Source organism: Drosophila sechellia, chromosome 3R, assembly GCF_004382195.2.
Source record: "Drosophila sechellia strain sech25 chromosome 3R, ASM438219v1, whole genome shotgun sequence".
Lineage (NCBI taxonomy): Eukaryota > Metazoa > Arthropoda > Insecta > Diptera > Drosophilidae > Drosophila > Drosophila sechellia.
In genome coordinates, this window is record NC_045952.1 from 28,421,586 (window position 1) to 28,436,794 (window position 15,209).

At 48.5% G+C, this 15,209-nt stretch overlaps 8 protein-coding genes across 8 annotated transcripts; 5 read left to right on the plus strand and 3 right to left on the minus strand.

Annotated features, from left to right (window-relative positions):
* Positions 1 to 14: 14 nt before the first annotated feature.
* On the plus strand, positions 15 to 1,803 carry LOC6612788 (spindle assembly abnormal protein 6 homolog). Its single transcript, XM_032721564.1, has 4 exons — positions 15 to 308; positions 368 to 1,219; positions 1,277 to 1,610; positions 1,665 to 1,803. The coding sequence occupies exons 1-4, from the start codon at positions 135 to 137 to the stop codon at positions 1,721 to 1,723; spliced, it is 1,419 nt and encodes a 472-aa protein (XP_032577455.1). The 5' UTR covers positions 15 to 134; the 3' UTR covers positions 1,724 to 1,803.
* On the minus strand, positions 1,723 to 2,433 carry LOC6612789 (coiled-coil domain-containing protein 12). Its single transcript, XM_002037254.2, has 2 exons — positions 2,205 to 2,433; positions 1,723 to 2,142 (listed from the first exon to the last, which is right to left on the minus strand). Exons 1-2 carry the CDS (start codon positions 2,339 to 2,341, stop codon positions 1,794 to 1,796), a joined length of 486 nt encoding a protein of 161 aa, XP_002037290.1. The 5' UTR covers positions 2,342 to 2,433; the 3' UTR covers positions 1,723 to 1,793.
* A 235-nt stretch (positions 2,434 to 2,668) lies between these two features.
* LOC6612791 lies at positions 2,669 to 4,488 on the plus strand. The gene has a single exon (XM_002037256.2). The coding sequence runs from the start codon at positions 3,015 to 3,017 to the stop codon at positions 4,344 to 4,346; it is 1,332 nt and encodes a 443-aa protein (XP_002037292.2). The 5' UTR covers positions 2,669 to 3,014; the 3' UTR covers positions 4,347 to 4,488.
* An 80-nt stretch (positions 4,489 to 4,568) lies between these two features.
* LOC6612792 lies at positions 4,569 to 5,147 on the plus strand. Its single transcript, XM_002037257.2, has 2 exons — positions 4,569 to 4,915; positions 4,976 to 5,147. Exons 1-2 carry the CDS (start codon positions 4,608 to 4,610, stop codon positions 5,085 to 5,087), a joined length of 420 nt encoding a protein of 139 aa, XP_002037293.1. The 5' UTR covers positions 4,569 to 4,607; the 3' UTR covers positions 5,088 to 5,147.
* A 172-nt stretch (positions 5,148 to 5,319) lies between these two features.
* LOC6612793 (ADAM 17-like protease) lies at positions 5,320 to 8,451 on the plus strand. Its single transcript, XM_002037258.2, has 10 exons — positions 5,320 to 5,439; positions 5,505 to 5,744; positions 5,800 to 6,233; positions 6,287 to 6,481; positions 6,600 to 6,738; positions 6,925 to 7,160; positions 7,221 to 7,784; positions 7,847 to 7,952; positions 8,026 to 8,188; positions 8,251 to 8,451. The coding sequence occupies exons 1-10, from the start codon at positions 5,361 to 5,363 to the stop codon at positions 8,291 to 8,293; spliced, it is 2,199 nt and encodes a 732-aa protein (XP_002037294.1). The 5' UTR covers positions 5,320 to 5,360; the 3' UTR covers positions 8,294 to 8,451.
* Positions 8,452 to 8,475: 24 nt separating this feature from the next.
* Positions 8,476 to 9,474, minus strand: LOC6612794 (nucleoplasmin-like protein). The gene is made up of 4 exons (XM_002037259.2): positions 9,356 to 9,474; positions 9,078 to 9,223; positions 8,764 to 8,931; positions 8,476 to 8,690 (listed from the first exon to the last, which is right to left on the minus strand). The coding sequence occupies exons 1-4, from the start codon at positions 9,375 to 9,377 to the stop codon at positions 8,556 to 8,558; spliced, it is 471 nt and encodes a 156-aa protein (XP_002037295.1). The 5' UTR covers positions 9,378 to 9,474; the 3' UTR covers positions 8,476 to 8,555.
* Positions 9,475 to 9,721: 247 nt separating this feature from the next.
* Positions 9,722 to 15,109, plus strand: LOC6612795 (nucleoplasmin-like protein). The gene is made up of 3 exons (XM_002037260.2): positions 9,722 to 9,830; positions 10,064 to 10,197; positions 14,431 to 15,109. The coding sequence occupies exons 1-3, from the start codon at positions 9,809 to 9,811 to the stop codon at positions 14,731 to 14,733; spliced, it is 459 nt and encodes a 152-aa protein (XP_002037296.1). The 5' UTR covers positions 9,722 to 9,808; the 3' UTR covers positions 14,734 to 15,109.
* LOC6612796 (sodium-independent sulfate anion transporter) lies at positions 10,771 to 14,002 on the minus strand. Its single transcript, XM_002037261.2, has 8 exons — positions 13,765 to 14,002; positions 12,696 to 12,995; positions 12,297 to 12,637; positions 11,896 to 12,205; positions 11,526 to 11,828; positions 11,318 to 11,463; positions 11,078 to 11,260; positions 10,771 to 11,007 (listed from the first exon to the last, which is right to left on the minus strand). The coding sequence occupies exons 1-8, from the start codon at positions 13,778 to 13,780 to the stop codon at positions 10,795 to 10,797; spliced, it is 1,812 nt and encodes a 603-aa protein (XP_002037297.1). The 5' UTR covers positions 13,781 to 14,002; the 3' UTR covers positions 10,771 to 10,794.
* Positions 15,110 to 15,209: the final 100 nt, after the last annotated feature.

Here is a 15,209-nt window from a genome sequence, read left to right on the forward strand (position 1 = left end):
CTGGCAGTGTGACCAGCGGTGGCTACTTCCACGGCCATATCTGTAGCTATCGACATCGATAGACCAAAGCCATCACTTTTGTTTACAAATTTTAAAATTTTAAAAATTAAGGTTTCTCACGCGCCTGATCTGTCATGTGGCCTCCAGGGAGCGAGGATAGCTACTCCGCCAATGTGGACTACGGTAAGAGCGTGGTGAACATCCTGCCCAGCGTAGAGATGCTGGTGAGCTTCAATGGCGACATGACGCGGTCTAGCAAACGGTCATGTCTACTGTACGCGGAGAGAATGGACTTCAAGGAGCTGCTGGTAAATATGCGTGTTAAGACTTCCTCCGATCAAATTTCAATACATCCTCTACCCCACAGCAACTCCGATTAACAGAGAAGTCCGATCAACGGCGCATGTACATAACCACAGTGGACAGCGCCTCCTTTCAGGATCTCAAACAGGATCAGTCGCTGAATGTATCATTCTCTGGGTTCATTGACAATGTAGTGCGAATGCTGAAGGACTGTCAGTCGGGTAAACTGGAGCTGCATCTTACAGCACGGGATCAGAACCTTTCATCCGGCAGGGAGGTCCACGACTATTATCTTCAGTTTGTTGAAATACGCTCCTTTAAGAACCTGGTTCACCTTAGCCTGCCCTGTCGTTCTGCCCCCTTGAACACCGTACTCTTCTACATAAACAGCATGCTGGATGCCTCCCACAAAAAGCAATATATTCTCGAGCAAAGTATGCAGCAAATGCAGGCTGAAATCAACGCACAGCGCGTGCAAACGGAAAGGTTGTCCACGGAAAACAAAAATCTCAGGGAAGCTCTATCCGAAAATACTCGCATGTTAGAGGAGAAGCATGCTGCCGAGGTCCATCAATACCAGGAAAAACTGGCCAAAATAAACGAGCAGCGCAGCAATGAGCTGGAGAGAAATCGTAGAGCAATCTCCGGCTTTCAGGCCCAATTTGACAAGGCTTCGCTGGAGAAAGCAGAACTAAAGTCGGCCCAAGAGCAGGCCGAGAAACGATGTCAAACCCTGTCCGAGGAGTTGTCCTGTTGCAAAGCGAGAGTGTGCACCCTTAAAGAGCAAAATGACAAACTGCACGGAGATGTGGCAAACGTCAGGAAGCAGGAACGCAAGTTGGAGTACAAAATCGAGGACCTCAAGCAGCACACTGCCGAGCTGCAGGAACATATTCAAAAAGGGAACAAGGAGAAAGTATGTGTATAAAACTATAATGCGCATCAGAAGAGTATATCCCTCTTAATTTTGTAGGCCAACCTATCCGCTGAACTGGAGGCCGAGAAGAAGATCTTGCACACCAAGCGCCAGGCTTTGGAAATGGCCTCTGAGGAGATCTCCAAGGCGAACCAGATAATCGTCAAGCAAAGCCAGGAGCTGCTCAACCACAAAAAGACCATTGCCTGGCGCACCGAGGTGGCTCTGCAGCAGGAGAAGGCGGTTCAGGCCAAGGAGAGCCTACTATCCCTGCGGGAGAATGAACTGCGCGAGGCACGAATAACTATTGAAAAACTGAGGGAGGAAATCCCCCAGCAACTGCAATCCATGCGTAAGTTTGCCCAGGGACTGGAGCAGAAGTATTCCAAACGTAAGTTAAGACCCCAATCTTTAAGTTTACCTACTTACAACTTGCTTATTTCAGAAATCCTCATTCTAAAAGAACGGCTGGCAATACCCACGGGCAAAGAAAATCGGCGATAGTTGTACTTATTCTTAATGCATTTTTTCGTTTTTTGTACCAGTTTAGTAAAGTTAGTTGCATTATTCAGCTCTAGTCATAATCCTCCTGAACACTTTCACCTGCATGAGCCGTGGCCACATTTACTGCTTGGCTGATGTCCTCCATTTGGTTCAGTTTCAGTCGCTCACGGATGAGTTCAGCAATAGCTTTCTGTGTGCGTCGTTCCAGTCGCTCCAACTTTTTGCTGGCATCCCGCTTCAGATCCCAGTCGAGTTTGCGAGGTGCTAAATTGGTTATGTCAATCTCATCGATCACCATGGGCTGCTGGAGCAGGCTCAATTGATCCTCCACAGCGGATTCTATGTTGCCCGTGGGTTCCTGTGCTAAAATCTCGCCATCGGTGGTCTCATTCTGGGGCTTGTAGCTGCGGAAGACTGGTCTGCAAAGGTATATGAAACTGTTTTATAGGTATTCATAATAGCATTTCATTGTATTGCTGACTTGGGTAACTTTTCATTGTAGTCGGCGGCGTCTCCTCCTTTGTTTTGCACTTGTTCCCGGAGTTTTTGCAGACGCTCCTTCCGTTTTAGAGATTCTTCTGTCAGCTTTCCGACGCCATTGTTGTCCATCATGCCCATGTGAAGTTAGTTCTCAAGATAATATAACTAATTTAAATTTGAGTCTGGGCTCTTCACGTTTATTTATTATTGTTATGTTGCTTGTTCTTTCCATACATATATCGTATATCGATTACAAGCGCGTTCGTTACCAGCATGGAATCGTGCAGGTATGAATTATTATTAAACAACAATATATCTGTTTCTATTTAAGATTGGATTTTATTTTATTTAGTACAATTCAAGATTTAGGAGACTCATCAAGATATTAAAAATACATAATTAGTTTAGTGACGAAAGCCACCACATTCCACAACGCATACGGTCTCATCGACTCCACCGATTCATCGATAGCAGCCAAGATGGATACACAGCGTTTGTTTTTGCGCAAGGGGGTGGAAATCGGAAATCTGCTGTACTTTCGTGCACTTTAAACAAACCAAATAGGCATTATAGCCGATGGAAGTGGAACCAGCATCCTTCCAGCTCCTCTAGGCACCCGTTCCAGGGCGCGGCGGCTAGTCCGTGCTAGCCAATTGGCGCAGCGACATCGGCAGAGCGCAACCAGCTGCTGTTTGGAGTAGCAAAAATAAACCAGAGCACAGCTCCCGCTCCCGCTCCCGAGCACACAGACGATCCCGATCCGCATCGAGGTTACTTCTGTGGTCTATTAATATTAGTGGCCGGATAACCAATGCGCGATCCCTTCCCCGACAGAAAGGGAGCACCGACAGCCCATTGTTCTGACACCGATTCTAGATTGCCCGGCCAGATCCGACTCAGCGATCTAAAAATGGAGTGGACGCGGGAGAAGACGCTGCAGCTGATCAGTGAGTACCGCAGCCGACGCGGGCTGTGGGACATGACTTGCGACGAGTACCGGAAGAAGGACGTCAAGCAGCGGCTCTTGAACGAAGTCAGCCAAGTGCTGGGCGGGAACATACCGATCAACGAGCTGGAGAAGAAGTTCCACACGCTGCGCACGCAGTACCACCGCGAGATCAGTCGCATGAAACGCAAGGAGCCCTACAACTCCAAGTGGTTTGGATTCAAGAACCTGGTGTTCCTCAGCTCGCCTTACGCCTGCCGCTCCACAAAGGGTCGCCTGAAGGCGGATCTGCAGGGCGACGAGCGCAAGTTTGTCCTGGGCGAGGTCACCGCCGATCATAACAGCGACAGCAGCACGCCGGCCAATCACAACAGCAACACGAACGCCAACATGAACGAGGAGTACCTCCGCAAGAACCACGCCAGCAGTCGGGCCCAGGAGCTGGAGAAACTCATCGAGGAGACAACCAAAGACGTGGACGACATTGATGAGTCGGAGCTGGAGGAGGGGGAGGTCAAGCCAAAGCAGGCGAAGGAGATGAGTGTCCGCTTTGTGAGCCTCAACGAACAGGAAGAGACGGAGCCGCTGGAGAACCACCATCAGACTCTGATGGACCTGCACCACCAGGGCAACGCCGTGGAAGCCGTCAGCTTCCAGGCCAACGAGAGCGGCGAACTGCACTACCAGACCACACCATCCCAAAGCACGGGCAGCAGCTCGGTGCACGTAATGCCCACACGAATCATTAAGATCCAGCGGCGGGACACGTCGAGTGGGCACGAGGATAGCTACTTTGAGGAGCACACGCAACTGCATCCGCCGCCGGTCAAACGCATGTACTACGAAGCCAGTCCAGCATCGCACAACACCACCTCCATTCTGTCCCCCGCACTGGAAAGCAGTGCCAACGGCACATCCAGCAGTGTGCTGACCACCTCGCCCGGAATAACCATGAGTAACCTGCGCTTGCCCAAGGTGAACACGCCGCCCAAACCAGCCCAGGCCCAAGCCATCCCCAGTCCACCTCCGCCCACCATTGTCAGCCTGCCGCCAGCGCGCGACGAGTTCGCAACGTATGGAGAGTACGTGGCCAACGAGATGCGCGCCATCAGCAATCGGGAGGTGCTTGTCGCCCTCAAGCACCGCATCAACACGGCCATCTTCGAGGCCAACATGGCCGAAATAGCCCCGAAATAGATTGATCACTTAGCTAGAGCTATTAACTACAACTTTAGGTTTAAGGCCTTTGTCTCTGTGCTTTTTATAGGCCTCGTCCCCCTGACTTGTATTCTCATTTGAATTTGTACATTTAAAATATATATGTATGTAACGATTTAAATACTAAGCCAAATATAAAATTTAGTGGAATTTCAAAAATAAGTTCAATTGGCAGCAGGCCCGTTTAATTCTGTTTCGAGTTTGGGGGAAATTTATTTCTTTGTTTCGTTGGCACTCAAGATGCAGAATCCCATTTGTGAACCGTTCACCAGTTGGCCGGTAAAGTTCGACATCAACCAGCTCATCAAGGAGTTTAAGCCGGAGGAGAAGGGCCGCCAGGTGGATGAGGATAAATCCCCGCGGGACTTTCTCCACCTACCCGACAACAACTGGGTGGTCCTGCCCAGTTTTAAGTACCGATTCGAGCACTTGACCCCGTATCTTTCCTGCCGCCAGAGCAAATATATGCGATGCCGCTTTCAGAAGTTTTTAGATAACGTTCCCAGCAGCTACGTGAACATCTCCTTGTATGGCTCCAATGTGAGCAAGTGGGTTATCTTCTTAAGCATTTGTTAGAAGGTCTCGGTTAAATAACAATTCTCTTCTAGCATGCCCAAGCCGAGGCGAAAGAGTCTGAATGGCCAGTTCTACGGAGTGGACAACAAACTGGCTCCTGTTCCGGCGGTCGCAGATCCTCGCTCTCCTCCGCACCGAAAGTAGGGATACAAATTAACAAGCAATTTAAAATTTATGGTGGGATTACGGCTTAAATAAATATAACTATCTCTCTAGTACTTTTTTGAGCTTTATTCCTATATTTCTTAAATAATAATTTCACTTTAAATTCAAATCAGCGATATTGCCAGACTGTCGGATTTTGACAGGACCTTTGGACTACCGTTATTTCATCAGTTGTACGTTTCTAACGGTTAAGTGCACGGTTACACTACAAACGGTAAAAATCAATAATGCAGAAATAGCGGGCGAAAAAAAATGTTTACAAAATGCATTAGTTGCTGTGGCCTCGCAATAATCTCGGTTTTTTTCGCCTGCCTTTTCGTCGAGAATTGCGGTGAGCACAGATATAGAACATAAATAGCCAGGATCTTGATAAAGTGTCCATTTTCTTTACCTTAGCTGCTCTGCAAAAGACGCTGCGCCACTACGAAATTTTCCACAAGGACGATGTGGTGCACAGGGTGGTGAAAAGGGGTGCCAAGCACAGCACGAATCCCTTCAACACCATCAAGGAGGTGGAGTTCACCACGCTGGGCAAGAACTTCCGGCTGATCCTGCATCCGCACAGGGATGTCCTGCACAGCAAATTCAGGGCCTACGCCGTGGATGCGGATGGCAACGAAACGGTGGTGCATATGGGTAAGATCAGTATCTATAGATGAATATTGTAATTCTAAACCCACAATCTCTGCAGATCACGATAGCTTCTATTCGGGTCGGGTGTTTGGCGAACTGGAGTCCTCGGTGCGTGCCCACATCGAAGACGGCACCATGACCATGTCCATTCATTTGCCGGAGGAAACCTATCACATTGAGCCCTCCTGGCGACACCTGCCGGAGGCCAAGAAGGACACCATGGTGGCCTACAAGGCCTCGGATGTGAAGGTGCACAAGAATGAGGCGGGTGCCACCCCAAAAACCTGTGGCTACATCAAGGAAGGTCTTGAGCTGGAGGACAAAGAGCACGGTGATACTCTGGACAATGAGCTGCACGCGAGGGAGAAGCGTCAGTCCGATCAGTACGAGTACACGCCCACCAAGACCCGGTGTCCCTTGCTCTTGGTGGCAGACTACCGATTCTTTCAGGAAATGGGCGGAGGCAACACCAAGACCACCATTAACTACTTGGTGAGCTCCTGAAAGAATCCACCTTCTGTCATCTAGTAACTTTTAATCTTTAGATAAGCCTCATCGATCGGGTGCACAAGATCTACAACGACACTGTGTGGCAGGACCGCTCGGATCAGGAGGGATTCAAGGGCATGGGCTTCGTGATCAAGAAGATCGTGGTGCACTCGGAGCCCACGAGACTGCGTGGAGGCGAGGCACACTACAATATGATCCGTGAGAAGTGGGACGTGCGCAATCTCCTGGAGGTGAGTTGACTTCATCAAAGCCCCGTCACTTTTCGTGTAGCTGCTCTACCTCATGGTCATCTAACTCTTGTATCTCTCACTTTAACTCCGACTCCTCCGTGGCCATTTCACCGGCTAGGTCTTCTCCCGGGAGTACAGCCACAAAGACTTTTGCCTTGCCCATCTCTTTACCGATCTCAAGTTCGAAGGCGGCATTTTGGGCCTGGCCTACGTGGGCTCTCCCCGTCGCAACTCCGTTGGCGGCATTTGCACTCCAGGTTGCTACACCCTGTTGACTCTCATGTTTGTCCTTTTCATTTGGCTTATAGACTTTCTTTTCCTTGGTTTTATTTTTCTTTAGTTTTCAGCTTGCTTTTAAGGGGTGCCATAAAATCCCAAGAGGGTTTCTGGTATACCCTCAAGTTATGTATTCCAAACTAACTTATTTTCTTTTTAACTCCAAGAATACTTCAAAAATGGTTACACTCTGTACTTGAACTCGGGTCTGAGCAGCTCCCGCAACCACTATGGTCAGCGGGTCATCACCAGGGAGGCTGACCTGGTCACGGCCCATGAGTTTGGACACAACTGGGGCTCGGAGCACGACCCCGACATTCCGGAGTGCTCACCCAGCGCCTCGCAAGGCGGCAGTTTCCTCATGTACACGTACTCCGTCAGTGGCTACGATGTGAACAATAAGGTATGCTTCTCCTGTACCTCCACCAAGAGAATTCTTTAATGACTTCTTATTCCTTAACAGAAATTCTCCCCCTGCTCCCTGCGTTCCATCCGTAAGGTGCTGCAAGCCAAATCGGGCAGATGCTTTTCAGAGCCCGAAGAGTCTTTCTGCGGCAACCTGCGAGTCGAGGGCGACGAGCAGTGCGATGCTGGTCTTTTGGGCACCGAGGACAACGACTCCTGCTGCGACAAGAACTGCAAGCTGCGCCGGAACCAAGGAGCCATGTGCAGCGACAAGAATTCGCCGTGCTGCCAGAACTGCCAGTTCATGGCCTCCGGAATGAAGTGCCGCGAGGCGCAGTACGCCACCTGCGAGCAGGAGGCTCGCTGCACCGGCGCCCACGCCGAGTGTCCCAAATCACCGGCCATGGCGGACGGAACCACCTGCCAGGAGCGGGGTCAGTGCCGGAATGGCAAATGCGTGCCGTACTGCGAGACCCAGGGTCTCCAGAGCTGCATGTGTGATATCATTGCGGATGCCTGCAAGCGTTGCTGTCGCATGAGCATCAATGAGACTTGCTTCCCCGTGGAGCCACCTGATGTCCTACCCGATGGCACACCCTGCATCACAGGATTCTGCAACAAGGTATGCTTGTGGATTGAGTCCTTAGATTGACCATAATCATGCTATACTGCGATTTCTTTCAGGGCGTATGCGAAAAGACCATACAGGATGTGGTGGAGCGCTTCTGGGACATCATCGAGGAGATAAATGTGGCCAAGACCCTGAGGTTTCTCAAGGACAACATTGTCAGTAAGTATTGCAATCTTAAGTATTACATTCCGCAGATACCTACTAAGCCACACTTGCTCAATCCTATTTTCAGTGGCCGTTGTCCTCGTCACCGCAGTCTTTTGGATACCCATCAGTTGCGTCATATCTTACTTCGACCGCAAGAAGCTGCGCCACGAAATGAAGCTGATTGAGTGGAGTCAGAAACTGGACCTTATACATCCCAGTGACGAGAGGCGTAGAGTGATTCACATACGGTAGGCGCTGAGCTTCCTACTTCATAATGATATACTGATAACCAACCAATCTATACTTTTAGAGTGCCACGCCAGAAGATTTCGGTGGCCCGAGCCTGTAACTAGCACAAAAACCCAGTGGGTTTCTTTTGATTTAATCTTCCGTGAGCATTCTTCTCAAAACTGCCACAATTCGTTTACATTAAGTGACATATTTGAACATACGCAACACAGAATGAATAAAATTCCATATAATATAGACCAAAAACAAAAGGTCATTATAATTCGATGTAGTCTGTTAATAGTGGTTTCTTTACATAATTGAAGTCGTATTAAAGTTTTTATTTTTTCGGATCATTTAGTTAGCTTACTGGAGTGTAATGTGTTTCTACTTCTTCTTATTACTCTTTCCGTTCGTCTGAGGAGCTGCTTCTTCGTCGAATTCCAGTTCGCTATCCTCCTCCTCGTCCGAATACTCCTCGTAAATCTGACCGTCGTCAAACTCGCCAAAGTTCATCTCGACCTGAGGGTACAGCAATTTGTTAGTAACAGGAACATAAAGTAGATAGATGGCTGGATAGATGAATGAAGCTCACCTTGCCGCAGACGTGTACGGGCCCACTTCCCTGCACCAGTTTGAAGGTCACTGATCCGTTGGGAAACTCGACATTTGGTCTTAAGCTACGGGTCTCGCCGACCTTCAGCACGGCAATGGGGATCTTCAGGGTTTTCTTCTCGCCATCGTCGTTTATGTTCGTCTCCGCCTGGAAGATAAATATTACATTTTTGTTAATTTTATCACTGACAAATTTCCTAGTTTTTCGCGAAATATGAGATGAGTTAAATCAGACATGCCGTTTTTTAATTTACGACCTGCGGCTCGGGGCAAATTGCCTGTATCGAGGCTCACCTGTACAACGTTGAATTCGCCGGTTTTCGCTTCTGGGCCGAGGGAAATCTGTTTGATGATGAGCTTGTGCGAGTGGACGATGTACTCCTCGGGTACATCTGGGACCTCGAACTGTGCGATGGCCTCCTTCTCGCTGAGTGTGACACCTGGAAGTGGACGAACGGCGAGAAGGGTTGGATTTCAGACTGCTTTTTGCCGGCTGGAGGGGAGCTGCTCGCAGCGTGGCTCTGGGCTGGCTATTGGAGCGCTCTTCCAGCCCAAATGGCACTGGTACTCACCATAAAACGACTCGGACTCCATTTGCAGGCCTTGGAACACAGATGTACAGTCAATTAATAAAAGAACCTTTTGTACTCTACACGTGCCCGTAAAACGGCGATGGCTGCAGTTGTGTGAAGCGTTGAGCGGTGCGGTTATCGAAGCCCAGGACTATCGATAGTCTTCGTTTAATTTGCTGGGAACTTCGCAAGTACAGGTAATAAAGCCTTGAATTATTTTTGAATATATTTTACTGATGTATTAAGCTTGCAACTAACGAATATAGGTTGTTACATTCGATTGGACACTAAAAGTGGCAGCCCTCCGATTTTGATTCCCAGTCTGATAATCATCGATTTCGGCACCTTACGTCCGCCTGGCAACCCTGCGACAGCTACCATTTTGCAAAAGATTTTGCTCAACACGTGTTCGCCTCTAGTTTTGTGTGGAATTAATATTAAATATTACCTACAATGGCTGAGGAATCATTCTACGGTAATTACAATTTAGCAGTTGCACTCTGTAGGCAGCGAAAGGGGGCAAAAGTGACCGCGTAGAAGGCGTATTTACCACCGAAAAGGCGGAGTGTCTGCGACGCTTGCCGGTGTTTTTGCTCCAAGGTTGGCGCTGGCCAATTTGTGTGTCTGTCTGGCCTCAAACTCCCGGATTTGAGTGCGTGAAAAAGATACAAATCAAAAAGTATAATGGCGAATATATCCCCTCCGCAGGAGTCACTTTGACCGCCGAGAGCGACAGCGTCACGTGGGATGTGGACGAGGACTACGCACGCGGCCAGAAGCTGGTCATCAAACAGATCCTCCTGGGCGCCGAGGCCAAGGAGAACGAGTTCAACGTGGTCGAGGTGAGTACTCCATTCATTGTGTATGCGGAACGGGGCATTCAGTGCATGTAATAATCCCAAAAATTGTGTATGCGCGCGCCGGTTGGTGTCGTCTTCTTTTTTTCTTTCTCATTTTTTGCTGCATTTTTCCGGCCGGCGGGGCAGGGACCGGTTTCCATTTTTCCCCCAGACCAGAACAACCTCGAACTTTTCGCTCGCTGTGGGCTAGGGTAATTTTGTCTCTACATCTGCAGACGGCCGCCGAGTAGCCAGCCCCCCGCTTCCGATTGCCATGGTACATTGACAGTATATATACAGTCTCTTTAGTATCTAGGTACTTGCAAAGAAGTACAAGGTACTTTACAACGGTCCCAGTAAATCTGTATATTGTTAGGAACTTTCGGGAATAACTTTCAAGGCCCATCTTGTTTAAAGAATATAATTTTTATTATAATAAATTTATTAGTGTGTGCTTTAAAATTTCTTATTAGTTGTACCTAAACTTGGTTATACCTTAACCATCAAGATTCTCATAGTTTAAGTACCCACCCTTTCCAAACCGAATTCATTGGCGCAACTGTACGCAGATACACATACGTCAAAACAAAAGAGCACTCTTTATTGACTCAAGTCAACGGCGATACACGAATCGGCTTCTGCTTCGGCATCCGCAATTGTTTGCATTAGGTCGGGAAAGCTTTTCGAGAACTTGAACATACTGCGCAGCTTCCTGTCCATCCGGGAAATCACTCCCGCTGCCGGAATACTCCAGTTCCAGCAGATCATGTCGCACTTCAGCAGGGCGAGATCTTCGCGCAGCGACTTGAGGTTCTTCGCGGAGAATAGAGAAGAGTTTTCGGGTCAAAGGTCATAGTTTGCAGCAAAGCAAGCTGGCACTCACCAAAGCCACGGTCATATCAATTGAGGCGATCTCGTGCCCCTTGATGACCACCAGTGTGGTGGGGGCACCTCCCTCGCTGTTCCTTTGCGTCACGTGCGACACAATCGACATCTTCAAGTACTCGGCTGCCGTGTAGTCCACGCTGCCCTTGAGATCGGCCATTGTCACCTCGATGCCATTAAACTATGTGGATTGCCATTAGAAATTATTGGGCCCTATATATGCAGAGTATCAGCTCACCTTCTCGGTTGCCAAGAAAAATTGCGGCTTCATGCTCTTGTAGAGCAGGAAAAGTGCATTGAAGACGATGCCCACCACCATTCCATACTCCAGGGTCCAGAAGACACAGGTCAACACGGTCACCAGGAAAGGCAGCATATCGCGCTCTGCAACATAACCGGAATTACTATAACTACACTTGGGGACCTTAATGCCATGCAGCACTCACTTTTAGCCCGCCAAATCTCGCCGATGGTCTCGTACTCCACCATAAAGAACATGGCTGCAATGATGATGGCTGCCAAGGTCGCCTTCGGAATGTAGGCAAATGTGGTGGTGAGGAAGGCCAGGGTCAAGAGGACAAGAGCGCCGGTGACCGCACCACCCAGCGGGGTCCTCACTCCACTGGCGTTGTTGATGGCTGTCCTTGTGAAGGATCCCGTAATGGGCATGGAGGAGAAGAAGCTGCTGAGGATGTTGCTGACGCCCAGGGCAATCATCTCCTGCGATGCATCAACTATCTTGCCCTTGGCTGGAAGCAGAAGAAACTCAAGTTATGGATTATGAACTGCATAGTTAAGTTAATCCTCCGCACTCACAGAAGGCCTTGGCCACAGCTATGCTCTCCAATATGGACAACAGTGGTATGGACACCAGGGCAGTGCCTACGTTCGATACCATGCCACCAAAGCTGATGCTTTCTCCAGTCTCTGGGTCCTCTGTGTGAAAGGGGGGAAGCTTGAAGGGCGGCAGGCCTGGAGTGATGCTGCCGCTGACTAGAAAGGGCAGTTTGCCATCGTTCTTCAGAAGATAGCACAGCAGTATGCCAATTACCACGGCCACAGCATTGCGGGCCAGTGAAATATACTTCCACACGCTTCTAAAGCCGAAAGGCAGGTCTTTCAGTTGCTGAAATTATTTGAAAATTTATAGACTCTCTAATCAAACATGCTAATTAAGCAATTTGAGGCTTTAAATGTGCTTCTTTATAGTTACCCACCCTCATGAGCAGCAGGAGCACAAGTGTACAGCAGCCAAGGATGGCATCATTTCGACGTGTTTGCGTTATGTGACCGAAGAAGTATATCCAGCTGTTTAGGAACCCACTGGCACTACTGCTAATGCCAAAGAGGCTATTAACCTGGCCGGTGGCAATGGTTAGGGCGGCTGCCATCGTAAAACCCGTCGTCACCGGCACCGATATGAACCGCATGAGCACTCCGAGATTGAGTAAACCCATTAGAGTGATGATGCAGCCGGACAGGAAGCATATTAGCACCGCATACGCTGGGTTGCCGTCCACATAAGGCTGCACCATCATCGCCATGATGGCCGTAGGGCCTGTGGAACAACGATTTGAGTTACTTAGCGCATGGAAGAGAGAGGATCCACAACTCACCCACTGTGATGTCCTTACAGGTTCCAAGGAGTATGTACACAAATCCACCCATAAAAGCGGAGTAGAGCCCATAGGCTGGTGGCAGATTGGCCACAGCTCCGTAGGCTATGGCCTGTGGCACGGCTGTGAGGCCCACGGTGAGACCAGCCACCACATCCATGGCCAGAAAATTCCACTGGTACTTGGGCAGCCAATCGGTGACGGGCAGGTATCTGTGCACAGAACGCATGCTGCAGCAGTTCCTCGCCTTTGAGCTCACGGCACCGCATACGTTCGGCAGGCGCTCCCGATAAAGATCATCTGGAAAGCACAAATGGGCTATTTAGTGGGTGTACCTCCTGGGGCGCCTTGAAATCTTGATATGGCCGCAGTTAAGTGGTTTACTTGATTGAAAAACGCTCTTTTATGTATTCGCAATCTCTGCTCGGTGGTCTTGTGACTTCTGGAAAAATACCAAAGATGTCTACAAGCTGATAGACAAGTTCATCCAGCAGGCAGCCTGAAGGAGCCGGCAGGCTTGTCTCTTGACAATGCTTTAATGTTTTGGTGTCTCATATTCTAGATAATTAGTGATCCGCCTATAGTATCCTTGGCTAGTTTATATCTTATGCATTTATGTTATTCAACGGGGGAAATTTACGTTTTGATCCCTTCCTGTCTGATGGACACGTTCATCCCCAGGAAGCCAGCTTGTCACTGATAACTCATCTTTCGGAGCTCGTAATAGCACTGTCATCTTGCGTATTCTCTTGTCTAATCACGGACTTATTACCGGGTATTTACCATAAATAATGTAGACGCGCACACCCTTGTTCTCCGAAAACCTTTGTTTAGTTTCCTTTAATTGTAGTTTATCTCATCAAGTTTAAGGTAAACTAGTTCTATATTTATAGTTTTTATCATTGAACAATCAACCAGTGTTTGTTCCTTGACTAATTATAGCTCCATTGAGAAATAGTTTGTGTTTCCTGATATTCAACGTTTTTTTTATTAGAAGGTAGGTGTGTAGTTCCCTTCGTATCACACTGCTTTCACTTATCCTCTTAAGGGAACGCGCTTCTCCACTTACCTTCGTTATCGCGCATGTCGACAAGATCTTTGGAGCACTTTACGATCGGCCAATACCAGAGGCAGTTTTGATTCGAATTACACGTTGCGGATGATTAATTAGCGGTCACTTGTTAGATTCGCGCTTGCTGGACTCCGGTTCAGTTGAGCCTCGCTGGAGTTTAAAGGGAACGAACCGATCCACTCCAGCGTGGGCAGACGAGTGGTTAAGCGGCCGCCAGTCGACGGGGTTATTACCGAAAGCGACTGTGCGAATATGTGAGTGCGTAGGCAGTTATCATCGGACAGTTCAATTAGTTTTGGGGAAGGTGTTCTGTTCGGTCGACAACGATAAGAGATAGAGACGAAGACGAATACTGCAGAGCGATTCAGTGGGCCAGTCGTGATGAACTTCGCGCTATCTGCTCGCTGGATCCGAAATTTGTGTAATCGGGGAATTCAACAACTATCTTCGGCCACTTGAAAGGCCTATGACGGGGATCTATATGGGTCAATCTTGGCCAGGAATCTTATGCAGTTAAAAGCAGGCAGAGATGTGCTAATTGATGTTCCCACCTGAGTGAACAATAGATAACATTCGAAACGTGTTTAACTACAATTTATTTATAAGCCACTAGAAAAGTCTATGAATCTATCTAATTTGCGAATCTTCCCCTTGTTTACGCAGGTGAACACACCCAAGGACTCCGTGCAAATTCCCATCGCCGTCTTGAAGGCCGGAGAGACCCGCGCCGTCAATCCCGACGTGGAGTTCTACGAGTCGAAGGTGACGTTCAAGCTGATCAAGGGCAGCGGACCCGTCTACATCCACGGACACAACATCAAGGACGATGTGGAGGTGGTCGACATGGAGGAGGATGACGAGGAGGACGATGTGGCCGAGGACGAGGAGGACGAGCACCCAAAGAAGCGCGCCAAGATCGAGAACGCCGCCGATGGTAAAAATGCCAAGAACAACAAGAAGAAGTAAACTGCTGACCGCCAATCATTCATCGAGGTTTAAGCTATAAAAGTGTAGATTTTAAAGCAAAAACAGTTTTAGGCCCTATAATACAATACGATGCATACTGAGAATACAATCTAGTTCCTTTTGAACAGCTCCTTTTACATTCAATTCAAAGACAACGTTGTGTGCTCGGTCGTGTTTCCCCAGCGAATGATCTGTCACTCAGCCAGGAGTTCCGCTCCCGGAAGCGGGAGCGGATCGGACCGTGACCGATCGGACACTAATCGAACACACAGATTTGTATATATATTAAAGTATAACTAAAGCTAAGCCGGACTTCCTATACGCGCCCCCTTCATATTTGCAGTATGAAAATAAACTCGTCGGAATACAAACAATATTATTGCATTTTACTCAAGTGGGAGTTCGTTTTAAACGCTATCTCAGGCTGATGAACTAAGTGGCAACTAAATATACTTATCTTCCCCGTTTAGCACACA

Excerpts from the sequence above, each read along its gene's own strand:
- LOC6612792 (XM_002037257.2), top strand. The coding sequence starts at position 4,608 with ATGCAGAATCCCATTTGTGAACCGTTCACCAGTTGGCCGGTAAAGTTC. Across the intron at positions 4,916-4,975 it reads TATGGCTCCAATGTGAGCAA|CATGCCCAAGCCGAGGCGAA; the intron begins GTGGGTTATCTT and ends ATTCTCTTCTAG.
- LOC6612788 (XM_032721564.1), top strand. The coding sequence starts at position 135 with ATGTGGCCTCCAGGGAGCGAGGATAGCTACTCCGCCAATGTGGACTAC. Across the intron at positions 309-367 it reads TGGACTTCAAGGAGCTGCTG|CAACTCCGATTAACAGAGAA; the intron begins GTAAATATGCGT and ends TCTACCCCACAG. Across the intron at positions 1,220-1,276 it reads AAAAAGGGAACAAGGAGAAA|GCCAACCTATCCGCTGAACT; the intron begins GTATGTGTATAA and ends TTAATTTTGTAG.
- LOC6612795 (XM_002037260.2), top strand. The coding sequence starts at position 9,809 with ATGGCTGAGGAATCATTCTACG. Across the intron at positions 9,831-10,063 it reads GGCTGAGGAATCATTCTACG|GAGTCACTTTGACCGCCGAG; the intron begins GTAATTACAATT and ends TCCCCTCCGCAG. Across the intron at positions 10,198-14,430 it reads ACGAGTTCAACGTGGTCGAG|GTGAACACACCCAAGGACTC; the intron begins GTGAGTACTCCA and ends TTGTTTACGCAG.
- LOC6612789 (XM_002037254.2), bottom strand. The coding sequence starts at position 2,341 with ATGGGCATGATGGACAACAATGGCGTCGGAAAGCTGACAGAAGAATCT. Across the intron at positions 2,143-2,204 it reads TACAATGAAAAGTTACCCAA|ACCAGTCTTCCGCAGCTACA; the intron begins GTCAGCAATACA and ends ATACCTTTGCAG.
- LOC6612791 (XM_002037256.2), top strand. The coding sequence starts at position 3,015 with ATGCGCGATCCCTTCCCCGACAGAAAGGGAGCACCGACAGCCCATTGT.
- LOC6612793 (XM_002037258.2), top strand. The coding sequence starts at position 5,361 with ATGTTTACAAAATGCATTAGTTGCTGTGGCCTCGCAATAATCTCGGTT. Across the intron at positions 7,161-7,220 it reads GCTACGATGTGAACAATAAG|AAATTCTCCCCCTGCTCCCT; the intron begins GTATGCTTCTCC and ends ATTCCTTAACAG. Across the intron at positions 7,953-8,025 it reads TCTCAAGGACAACATTGTCA|TGGCCGTTGTCCTCGTCACC; the intron begins GTAAGTATTGCA and ends TCCTATTTTCAG.
- LOC6612794 (XM_002037259.2), bottom strand. The coding sequence starts at position 9,377 with ATGGAGTCCGAGTCGTTTTATG. Across the intron at positions 8,932-9,077 it reads GCGAATTCAACGTTGTACAG|GCGGAGACGAACATAAACGA; the intron begins GTGAGCCTCGAT and ends TTTATCTTCCAG. Across the intron at positions 8,691-8,763 it reads CCGTACACGTCTGCGGCAAG|GTCGAGATGAACTTTGGCGA; the intron begins GTGAGCTTCATT and ends CTGTACCCTCAG.
- LOC6612796 (XM_002037261.2), bottom strand. Across the intron at positions 12,206-12,296 it reads TGCTCCTGCTGCTCATGAGG|CAACTGAAAGACCTGCCTTT; the intron begins GTGGGTAACTAT and ends AAATAATTTCAG. Across the intron at positions 11,829-11,895 it reads AGCTGTGGCCAAGGCCTTCT|CCAAGGGCAAGATAGTTGAT; the intron begins GTGAGTGCGGAG and ends TTCTGCTTCCAG.